Consider the following 12772-nt stretch of genomic DNA (forward strand, 5'->3'; position numbering starts at 1 on the left):
TGTGCCGCTGCAGAAAGGAAATTGTTATTAATAGGCTGTGAGCAAACAAAAAAAAAGTAACAAAAGAAGAGTTGAGAGACCTTATCACTGTAATAGGAAGCAAACACTTTGATTGAATGTTCATCTGTGACAGTATAAGGCATTTTTCCTAACTTTAAGACTCTTTTTATGTCAATAAATTTAATCAACAAATACAGTTAGAATAATACAACACTCTAAGGCTGTTAACAGTAAAATCAGTATCACTAAATCATTTTTTTTGCAATGCAGAGGTTTCAAAGAAGCTGTGTTTGAAGTGGCATTTACTGAAACTGTTTAATGCAGCTCGAAGGTGGTAGAAATGCATTTACACTGCAGTTATAATCAGTGTTGGGCATGTTACTTTAAAAAAAAAAAGTAATTAGTTGTAGTTACTAGTTACTTCTCACAAATAACAACTGAGATTTACTGAGTAAATTCTGGATGGTATATAAGACTCTCTCTTTTTTCTTTGCGTGTGTGTGAGACAAAGCGGAGGCTAGTCACATGGCTTTACACAGTTAGGTACGCTGTGTATCCATTCAGATGAACTGAAAAATACTATAATAAAATTATAGTAACATCATATTTTATTTTCAGTAATGGTAACGGCGTTGTAACGGGGCAACGGTAATTAGTTTTATTACTCGTTACTGAAGAAAAAAAATAAGACCATTAGTAATGCTGTTTATTTATAATGCAGTTATTCCTATCAGTGGCTATGTAAGGAATAATTGACGACGGGCCGCTGAATTCTCAGAAAATAATGCACACCCGAGGTGTACATTATTTTTGTAGAATTCAACAGACCAAAGTCAATTATTCCATTTATACTACAGTTACCACACCAAGACATCGATCAGATGATATATTTCAAGACATTTGTCTGTTTTTTGTCCTTTAAAAATCCTACTCACAAAATCCTTTTTGTGAGTAGGATTCATTTCTTATGCAGCTCATCTAATGCCTTTGTTGCTAATTCCAAAACGTCATTTTATATATATTTATATATTTATATGTTACCAAGTAACAACACTTGAGCCGTTGATAGCAAACTAATGCAGTTAATAGTTAAGTTTAGACAGACTGACAGATAGGCAGACAGACAGAAAGAGAGATGGAGACAGAGATTAAGCTTGTGAACCTCTCTTAAATCTGTGCATCTCTCAAAAGTGACTGGCAGCATTGTCTCTACTACTAGTGAAACTTTAAGTTCATTTTCTTCAAGAGCACACTGTTGTTACCTCGCTTGTGATGAATGTCATGTAGTTTTAAATGGGTTTAATATATCATACAGCCTCTGAAACAGTCTAATAATAGAGTGTTTTCACAAAGCCTCATCAATTGACCATATTGGCGGCCATAAATGTAAACAATAAACATAAATGTAAACAGTAAAACTAAAACTGCCATTAGGTGGCAGCAAGTCACTGTCAGTCAATTGTTGAGCGACTGGATCACTCATTTGACCAATTCATTAAAATGATTCATTCAGAAATGAAACAAATGACTGTTATTGAATCATTCACCTAACTTTCGTTAACAAAATGAGACACCACTGCTGTGCATTTGTTCGGATCTATTTTCATTGGTGAAATGGAGAGAGAGAAAAAAAACACACACACACACACAATACTGCCAATATTGTATCTAAAAAGTAAGTCACAGCATATTAGCTTATTATTTATTGAACTGTTGTATAAAATCAATGTCAGATTTGCCTGACTAACCGAAAAATTTGTTGGCATAACTTGTTGGAGACTGGTGCGCTCAAACGGCCAGAAACTATGTAGAACTACTTCATCTGATCAGAGCTGCTGATTTTCAGATATTGGTTGTCAGATTTTGTGTGCAGTCTGCATCAGATGACCAGTGAACATACTGCAGGCCTCTGAGGAATAGTTTACTCGCACGTCACACAACACAATACAGTTAATTTTTTCTTATTTCTTATCTTCTGGGATGTTTTGTTATCCAGGTCTGTGATTAATAGCTGAATGTTTTCAGCATCACAATTTCAGCCGGCAGTCTGAGGTGGCTGAGTTCAGAAAACAGCAGCGCAGTGTCGTGTGTAGCTTTACAACTGGATTCAATTGCCCCCTTCACCTCTAGATATTACTCAGAGTAACAGCTTCACAACAAATTGATAAAACTGGTTTATTTTGAAAAGGGTACAAATGAACCCATATCATCCGTTTCTAAGAGTCAAAATATTCCCATTTTTAATTAGATGGCGAGTAATGGAAGGTGACTTAGCCTTTAGGGCCTGTTTCTCTCCCATCTGCTAAATGGATTACTGGTTTAATTAGGTTTTTATTCTCTCAATTGCTCTTTTATGAGTTCAGATGCAATATTTGCTGTTCCTGAGGAGGCTGTAGTATAAATTGTCTGAGGCAGGTTGGATGCTTCTTGGACAGAAATGTAACACAATTACATTTACATTTATGCATTTAGCAGACACTTTTATCCAAAAGCGACTTGACAATAAAATAAGCATCAATTCGTTAAACAGCCAGCAATATTTGTTCTACACAGAGCCATGTTTAGTAGAATGTAAGATTAGAATTAAACTCTGCCCTCGTCTCAGATTTTCTTGTCTCAAGTATCAAAATGTGTTTGTAGAATGATTATAAATTATAGAGTTTACTGACAACAAACAGAACTGAATGCAATGCGTCAATGCATTTAGGCACTGTTTACACCTGGTATTAAGATGCGTTTTAGTTGATCGGATCACAAATAGACAGGGGAGACAATTTTAGTTCATCTCTTTTGCCCACTTTCAACCACTTTCCTAGAGGGTCTATGGTCGGATATATGCATTGGCCTTTTCTGATCGCTCAAATATTGTGAAATAAGTTTGCACAATTAACCCTTCACAAAGACGTTACCCAGTTACTGTTGCTTCATCCGAAAAGCCATGGCGTTCACACATCATGTTCTCATGCAGTGAAAAATACATCATGGAGAAAAGAGGACACTGACAACACACCAACAAACAAGACAAAGCAGTAAACTGTTGGTGTGACACAAAGGCTCAGGCAGATTTGGCATTATGATTGGTCAGATCACCTGTCTATCAAACTGTCGATGAAGGATGAATTTACTTAAGAACGTAAAAGAAGACAACAGGAAATAATATGAAGAGCAGCAGCTTTTGTTTCTGCTCTAATATCCACAAAACTATGCTGAACTCTGTGGGTTTGTGTTAGAGTCAGGACTGGTGAGAGAACATTATGTTTTTTTTTTTGTTTTTTTAACATTTTTTTCACCTTCAAACCAAGCGTACAATTTTAGTTGGCAAAGTCCCCATGAAATCAAAATTTTTGGGCTTTTAGTATGCATATGTTAGCCTTAAGGTTATCTATAAGCTAGTGTGCTCTAAAACAATAACAAAATTTGCATTTAGAAGATATAAGCATTCAGTCTCTTACTTCCGCCAACAATTTAACCCTGTACTTCAGTTTCTTATCAAACTTTCTGTCCAATCGAATGCTCTCTAGAATACGAAGAGTCCCGTCCCTACACTATAAATAGACACTAAAGGGGGTCGCACACCGAACGCGAAGTGCAGCGCCGCGTCGCGTCGCGCCACGTCTTTAAAATTCGAACACATAGTTTTCTATGAGCATACGCACACCGGTGGGCGCCATTCGGCGTCTGTCCATGGCGCCCAGCTACGACTCAGGAAGCTGTTCAAATTTCTGCCGCGCCACAGAGCGCCATCTGCATAGTTTTATATTAAATAACATCATATTTGTCTCAAATCGTCCTATTAGATTAAAAAACAAGATACCACTGCTGCAAAATACTACTTACATTAGGTTTACAGCTTGAAAAAAATGTAAACCTATATAATTCATTCATATTTTATTTTCTCAATACATTTTTTCATACGCAAAATCTAAAGTCCTATGTAACATTTGCCTGTCGTAATTACATTCACTGTCTTTGACTGCCACCTACTGGATTTACAAGGTCACAACCGTCACTTGCAGTTCAGAACTTCACTGAAAAATGAGCTGGCGCGTATAGAATGTGCGCGTCCGGTGTGCGATACCTCCAGCTGTCCTCGGCGCGACGCGACGTTGCGCTGCGTTTCTCGTCCGGTGTGCGACCCCCTTTAAGCTACAGCTGAAATCAAGCACTTGCAGCGCACACACAGTCTGCTCTGGTCCAGAGACACAATAGCACAGAGCAGATCATATACATGAATCGGCACAGACCAAAACGTATCAGACACATGCTATACTTTATAGCGATATGGATGAGATTAGGAGGAGAAACGGTTAGACAAACAGCACCAACATAAATGACAGGATTTTCAAACTACACGTCCTCAGAATCATTATAATCACTGTTCTCCATACAGTGGACTTCTAAAGTGCCCGCGAGTTTAAACTTCCAAAATGCAGTTTAAATGCCGCTTCAAAGGGCTCTTAATGATCCAAGCCAAGGAAGCAGGGTCTTATCTAGTGAAATGATTGTTATGCAAAAAAAAATAAATAAATAAAAAAATACAATGTATATACTTTTTAACCTCAAATGCTCATCTTGTCTAACTCTGCAATGTGCACGTATACTCATTTGCTCATCCAACTTCAAAATTGTCTGACATTGCTGTTTTACCTTTTTTGGGCATTGGGCATTTGACCTTCTTTGCACGTTCACTTTGTAAACACTGGGTCAGTACTTCAGCAATGTCGGACAATTTTAAAACTGGAGGAGAAAATGAGATGGGAGTTTTTCGAAATATATATTTTGGAGTGCAATATGATTGCTACATCTTGGCAGGTTTTGTGAGATATTTCCAAAGCATATTCAGTATGAGATAGATCATGAACAAAGTTGCTTTTTGATGACTTTTATCTAAGTTTTCTGAAGTGTTTTAGGAGTGCCGTTGAGGTTAGCGCAGCAAAGTGCAGACATCTCCAAATTCGTATTGTTGATCAAGGGAGGTTTGTAATGCAGAAATAGCAGGTTTTCAGCAACATTAATCAAAGACCTCTGGCACTTGTGAAAACGTAATGTATCTCCTGCTATTTTTCCGTGAAATGTTTCAAAAGTACTTCAAAGCATTCCAAAGCATTTTCAGTTATTAGGATGCATCTTTTTCAGAGTTGTGGGTAGCTGTCCTACCCATCAGCCACTGCAGCATTCTGACCTTGAATGATCTGCTTTCTATTTGGCGTAAACATGCGTATACACACAAAGAAGTATTCAAGCATATGCTTTCTCGCTCCCTGTCTTTCATCACAAGACATTTTAGATGGAAGAAAAGAGAATAAGTCCTAGAAAAAGACAATGCTAAGGAATGCTTTTTAAAATGAACCAAAAATAATTGTAAAGTAATCAAACTAATTAAAAACCCATTTGCAAGCAAAATGCCACTCTTCTGAATGACACGTTGGCTGTGCAGACTGGTGGATCTCGCAGATGTTTGAGTTCAGCGCTCTAAATGAAACCCAGCTGAATGTAAAACCATTCACAAACAAAAGCCAAATGGAATAGAAAGCCGCAGCGCTCGCTGAGTATTCAGCTTCAAGTCAAAGTGCTACGTGTGTTTAAAAAGCTCAGACAGTTATGAAATATTATCGCTCTCTGTGAGCACTCCTCTCCAACTTCAGCACTGTTTCCATGGAAATACACACATGCACAAACAACGCTCAAGCACAGACAGCTCACCGGGGTTATTTGACACAGCTTTCGGCCAATGAAAATCTGATCTGAACACTAGAGGCCTGAAGGAGCATGCGGTCAGTGTTCATAAACTAAAGGTAGCTCTGACTGAGCTGGAAGCAACACAGGTTCCCTGTCTGCCAGTCCGCTGACATCTCATGTAAAAGCTCTTATTGGCTCTGTTTTGATTTAGAGCTCTCGCAAAAACCTCACGCACCAAGAGCGGTTTAGTCAAGCGGAATTCATGACCAGACCAGACTAGATTTTTACATTTTGCAAAAGAAATTGGGACTGCTGCATTCCAGAAACTCACCAACATGATGCTATGGTGATTGCCAGGGCATTGATATGCAGTTGCTAGGGTGTTCCACATTTATATGCAGTTGCTAAGGTGTTCTGGGTGGTTACTAAGTGTTACTTAAATGGTCTGTTTAAATGAGCCCAACCCAATTCTTTATGATATTCTGATGGATTAAGTCCCTCCTTCATTTTTTTTTTCTTTCAGCAGTTTTACCAGCTGATAAATATATGTATGCTGCATGGTTCACTCTCCGCACTGTCACTATGGCAGTACCTTTTCAAAAGGTATGCCTTTGTACCTACAGTAAAGGGTGCATATTGGTACCTTAAAGATACATATTAGTACCTGAAGTGTACATATTAGCTAAAAGGTACAAAAGTGGGCATATTGAAAAGAAACCACTCCAGTGGCAGCTTCTGGTCTTTTTTTTTTTTCTTTCTGAGAATATTTGCAATAGCGTTCATGTCTCTAGCACAAATGTACTAACTTAATGTAAACTTAATGTTACAGGTTTGTTTGTTGACTAAATTGAAATAGAAGTAAATATACATGCTTTTTTTAAACACTAGATAAGCTCTGTCCACAAAAAAAAAAAAAAAAAAAAAAAAAAAAAAACACAGTCTGTCTAGACTGAAATTGGAAACACTGAATTGGTCTATAGAGTGGCCATTACAGTAGTTTTTATTGCATATTATATTATCAGCATAGTTAAAGTAAAACGTTGACCTGAATAATTTACATGATTTTCTGAACGTCTGCAAATTGATAAGTATAAGTTTTATATTTCATATGTGACCCTCGACCACAAACCAGTCTTAAGTAGCACGGGTATATTTGTAGCAATAGCCAAAAACACATTCTTTTACATTCTTAAAAATAAAGGTTCTTTATTGACATTGATAGGTCCATGAAGAGCCCTGAACTTCCATGAAACCTTTCAAATGCCGAAAAGTTTCTTTATAGTCGAAAAAGGTTCTTTAGATTTTTTAAATTTGATCTTCAAAATATATATTTTTAAAGAACTGTTTACTGAAAGGTTCTTTGGGGAGCCAAAAATGGTTTTCCTACTGTAAATTTATCAAAACTTAATTTTTGATTAGTATTATGCATGGCTAAGAACTTAATTTGGACAACTTTTCTTAATACTTAGATTTTTTTTTTTTTTTTGCACCCTTAGATTCCAGATTTTCAAATAGTTATATATTTGCCAAATATTTTCCTATCCTAATAACAAACAAGCATTTAGATGAAGTATAAATCTCAATAAAATAAAACAAAGTACTTTTATGACTGGTTTAGTGGTCCAGACTTGCATATACTGAATATGAGTGATACCTTTATTGTTAAATAGGTCATTTTGCAATAAAGTACATGTACGAATGACCAGCATACTTTTTGCAATTCATTTTGTTCGTTATGGATGGTGTCTTAAGGTGGCTGAGCTGACAATATTTTCAAATGTCAGAGAATTTAAGAAAAAAAAAGTGAAAATAGTTTACACATAGTGCATTGATGCATAAGAAGAACTGTTGTTTCTATGCTGGGCTCCTGCTGTGAACAGGCTGCCTCTCATTGGTTCATTAGGACTGTGAATATGCGGGCGGTAAAGCAGCGTGGGGGCGGGAAAATGCTTATCTCTCTCTGCTGCAGCTCCCCTGGCACAACAAATTTTCCTGAATAGTCTCACTGGTATGGAAGGATCAGTTCACCCCAGCTTCCTGTAGTGTAAACCAGATATCTGCATTCTTATTGCCAAGATCAGCTATCTCAGGTTGCTGATTTGTTGCTCATGCATCTCAGTGGTTAACACCATGTTAAAGAAGTAGTTCAACCAAAAATGAAAATAGCCATCATTTACTCACCCACATGTTGTTCCAAATTTGAATGCATTTCTTTATTCTTTATTCTTTAAACACAAAAGAAGATATTTGGAATCATTGGACCCCATTGACTTTGACAAAATAATCAAATATAATTAATTTTTTTTTGCAAATGTGTTAATATTCTATTCTATTCTATTCTATTCTATTCTATTCTATTCTATTCTATTCTATTCTATTCTATTCTATTCTGTTCTATTCTGTTCTATTCTATTCTATTCTATCATGAATTGGGCTGTATGATGCAATTTTACACTCACTGTAGCTGCACTCTGTGGGTGTGCAAGCCCTATCAGACATATATCAGACATATTTCTGTCAATCAGAGCACAATGTGTTCTCTCTCCACAGGAAGAGCCTTACGTGATGTTCAAGAAGTCGGATAAGCCGCTATACGGTAACGATCGCTTCGAAGGCTACTGCATCGACCTGCTGCGAGAGCTGGCTGCCATCCTGGGCTTCACCTACGAGGTGCGACTGGTGGAGGATGGCAAGTATGGAGCGCAAGAAGAGAGCACAGGCCAGTGGAACGGCATGGTCCGAGAACTGATGGACCATGTGAGTCAGACTCCACAATCCAATACTGTTTTGATTGCACTCAGGTTGGCTCTTTTCACCTTTTCAACCCTGCAAGGTTGAGCTAAATCGGCTGCCTTTTAAATCATCAGTGTGAATATATATAGACTTGGTCACCCCCTGCCCCCCAAAGATGTTAAATTGGAATTTAAATTTGACAAAAAAAAAAAAAAAAAAAAATGGAAGATGAATTTATTAAATGATGTTTCTTAAAGCAAAGTTCGGGAGGAGCACGTCAGATACTTAGCCTAATTAACACAGCTGGAACTCACTCAAGCCAATCTACATCATGCATAAATACAGCCGACTCACCTCTACCCATTTGACGGATTATCAGCATCCCTCCACCACCCCATCTCCTCACTCCGAGTTCCTTCTACACATATACATGGGGGGGGGGGGTACTCTAGGTTCGGGCCATTCCCGAGCTCGGAGCCCTTCCCCGGACAGCACGCCAAACATGCTTACATACTCCAGCTAATTATATGTAAGTGGGAACTCGTGAAATAGCAATTCAAACGCATCCAACATAATCGCACAGAAGCTTTGTAACAAATAATAATCCCTATTTTTGACTAATTGACCTATTTTGTTCTCGGTACTATCAAAACAGTTGTTAAATTTTTATTTCTTTCATACACTCTTAAAAACAAAGGTGCTTCACGATACCATAGAAGAAACTTTTTGTCTAAAGGGTTCCATAAAAAACCTTTAACATCTAAAGAGCCTTTCTTTTTCACAAAAGGTTCTTTGTGGCAAATAAGGTACTTCAGATTATAAAAAGGGAAGCAAAAAATGGTTCTTTAAATAAACTTTGACTGAATGGTTCTTTGTGGAACCAAAAACGGTTCTTCTGTGGCATCTTAAAATATTTTAAAATATCCTTCAGAAATCATTATAATATGCTGATTTTCTGCTCAATAAAGAATTGCATATAATTATCAATGCTAAACAATGCTAAACAATTGTGCCACATAATATTTTTGTGGAAACTGATATTTACCCTAAACTTTTGTACACATTTCTGGCTTTTCAAACTCATCTAATGGATATATTTCTGGATAGTTCCCATATGTTGTGTGTATGATAACTGTTAATTCATACTGAAAGAGTACAATTAAATTGTACTATTATTAAAAATTACACTACAGTTATATACATTTCTTTGAATAGCCTTCAGTCTTTAAACTAAAATTTGAACCTCCTTTTGCCTCCTGTTTGCCTCGATTCAAATTTAATTACATTATTAAGAAATTGCAATGTAATTTCTAAGGCGTTCCTAACTCGATTCAGGATGGTACACAATCCTGACACATTTCCACCCTGCTGCAGAAGGGACTTGTCAAGATTATACAATGAAGGGAGATGCTTTCAGTGTAGAGAGGAAACAGATATGAAAATAAGATTAACAGTATGTGTGTGCGCGCATAGCAGATGGTACGGAATGCGATAAAATAAAACTCAAGCACATACTGCCGAGAGGACACAAAGTGAAAAATCTGGCATTAGTTTTCCCCCCATAGAGCTTATTAAGCACACACACTTTCACAAACACACACACACTTAGGTGCAAACACTGCCCTCCGAGACCCTCATTAGACTCCACAAAGACTAAAATGGGAATAAACACATTGCTGAGATGAGTGCTGCACACCCCGTATTCAACAGCAGTATCCATTGCTCCAACCGATACATCAGACATATCTCTTAGTCACTGCTCCTCAATTGGTCATGGTCGGATCGTCTGGTGTGAAAGCAGAGGGTGTGTGTGTGTTGTCGTAACATTCCCCGGCAAACCCCCCCACATGACGAGAGCAGGACAGACTGTAATTGGCCTTGACAAGCTTTCAGAGCAGTCTGGAGTTTGCAGTTTGCCAGTACAATGATGTGCTAGAGATAAAAATATCTTGTCAAAGGACTTTAGAAGAAAAAAAGGAAGGTAGCGAGACAACATCTGCTCACTTCTGGCATTAATTTGCCCCCTCTGGGAATAATTATAGACAATCCAATAATTCTAGACAGAAGCCTTTATTTTGACTGAAATTATACCAAAAGTAGTGAAATTGAACTAAATGTCAGTTTTAGGGGCACAGCTGTCTTAGCTGGTGTCAGCGTTTTGACAGCAGACCGTCCATCAGTTCTGGAGGAGGAATAGCAGCCTTACTGTGTCAGAATGGATGTTTCTTTGAAAAATTAACATGTTGATATTTACTGGGTAGAATCGCAGATTCACAATCATATTGTAGTCAAACAATGAATCCTCAACACTAGGCTTGAAAATGTGTAATTTAAATCGACATATGCCTTCAAAATAAGTTTGAAGGCTCAAAACTATTACTCATAAATATAAAGTGTTAGTTTAAACAAAACTAGCCCATGATTTACTCATCCTCCATGCATCCTAGGTGCATATGACTTTCAGACGAGTAATATATATCCTGGCACTTCCAAGCTTTAGAATGGCATACTGTATCTGTGTAAAGCTGCATTGTTGCTTGACATCTGTTTACACTGGACACGACTGAAGCATCACATCTGAATTTCTCCCATTATGAACAATTAAGTTGCCTGCACTAGAAGCAGAACAGACTGTATGCAGTCATTTTCTGCTTGCTGTTGGATTTTTTTTCTTTTCTTGCTGAGAATATACAGTGGTATAAACAATACAGCAGAATCTCTACCAGTTGACACATTTCAGCTCTCACATACAGTCACACTCCTTACTGATATGCTAAGAAGACATGGTTTTGATTATTGCAGCTGCGGTTGTCACAGTGATGACAACATCACGCAGGCCACGAAAAAAAATAATTTGAGGGCATGTTGAGTAGCGTTTGTGTAGGCAAGGCCATTTCTAAGCAGAAGCAAACAAGGCGGTTGCCTAGCCTAGAGCATCATTATCTGCCTTCCGAAGCAGCATCCAATGGAAATGGAACCTCTTAAGTGACTGATCTGGAACGCTCTACATAGACTGCGATTTGTTTAGGCTAAAATGATCAGCATAATTATGATGCCTACCGTTTACAATATTATTTGCATTGGGAGTGTGCTTATTATGCCTTAAAACACTGGGCTTGCAGATTTTTCTTTTTACCCTCAATTTCTCCCCTCAACATCGTTTGCATGCAGTGACTTTAAATATAGACAACTTTCTTGATTACAATGGGAGTGATCTAATTTGTGGTGTGTCGTGTTGCTCACTTGAAGTGTACAATGCAGTATAGACCTAAATGACTAATTATGAGAGGTTTTCGAATCTATTGATAGTAAATAAATCGGCATTACATATCACATTACTTATTCTAAAAATCAATTTCTTCCAGGAAGTGTTTCCAGGATCTGCTTATGTAATGAGCAATATTTGTAATCCTTTACTCCAGAAATTTTGGTGTAATAAGATTAATAGGTGATGGCAAGGAGATGGTACTATATACTCTCATAGCAATTAATAGCTATTTTCCATTTTGACAAATTGGTACATTTCATTTGTACGTATTTCAAACAGTTTGCCTATGCCACAGTGACAGGTTTAAAGGTAGATCTTCTTTTTTTTCTCTCTCTCTCTCTCTCTCTCTCTCTAAATTGTGTTTAATACGAAAGACTGTACAAAATCAATTTGTCAAATGGTAAAATAGTGACATTTTCAAATAAATAGTATGAAATCACCAGTTCATCAAAACTTAAAACAGTGATATTTTCATATGAATTAAATTATAAAATCACCACCAAGTTCAAAATGTACAATAGTGTTTTTGTATGGATGATATTATACAAAGTCACCATCAATTTTCTGAACATGGCATTTCCATACAAATTAAAAAGGATGGTCCCACTTTACATTAGGTGGTCTTAAATACTATGTACTTACATTTAAATTAATCATATGGTACAATGTACTTATTGTGTACATACATGTTTCTACATTGTACTTATCTTTCCTTAAAAACATATATGTAATTACATTTGTAATTAATGTCTGTAATTACCACTGTTGACCCATGTCTTACACTCTAACCCACCCTTAAACCTTCCCAAACCACCAAACCTGTTCCTAACCTTACCCATATCCCACCTTAATAGAAACAAAAGTGTTTTGCAATGCAATATGACCACATTAAGTACATTTTAATGTAAGTACATAATAGTTAAGGCCACCTAATATAAAGTGAGACCAAAAGGATTAATAATACAATTAATTCACCACTAATTTGTCAAAACATAAAATAGCCATGTAAAATCATACAAAATCACCAGCTATTCAAAATGTAAAATGTTTTATATATATATATATATATATATATATATATATATACAAATG

General features: G+C 36.8%; 1 protein-coding gene across 1 annotated transcript in view; it reads left to right on the forward strand.

Moving 5' to 3' along the window:
• Positions 1-12772, forward strand: part of LOC141343281 (glutamate receptor ionotropic, kainate 2) — a 232558-nt gene that overhangs the window by 156347 nt on the left and 63439 nt on the right. The window contains exon 9 of the mRNA XM_073847876.1: positions 8230-8436. Coding sequence (XP_073703977.1) covers positions 8230-8436 — 207 coding nt within the window. The remainder of the gene's footprint in view (positions 1-8229; positions 8437-12772) is intronic.

This window comes from Garra rufa, chromosome 9, assembly GCF_049309525.1.
Source record: "Garra rufa chromosome 9, GarRuf1.0, whole genome shotgun sequence".
Classification (NCBI taxonomy): domain Eukaryota; kingdom Metazoa; phylum Chordata; class Actinopteri; order Cypriniformes; family Cyprinidae; genus Garra; species Garra rufa.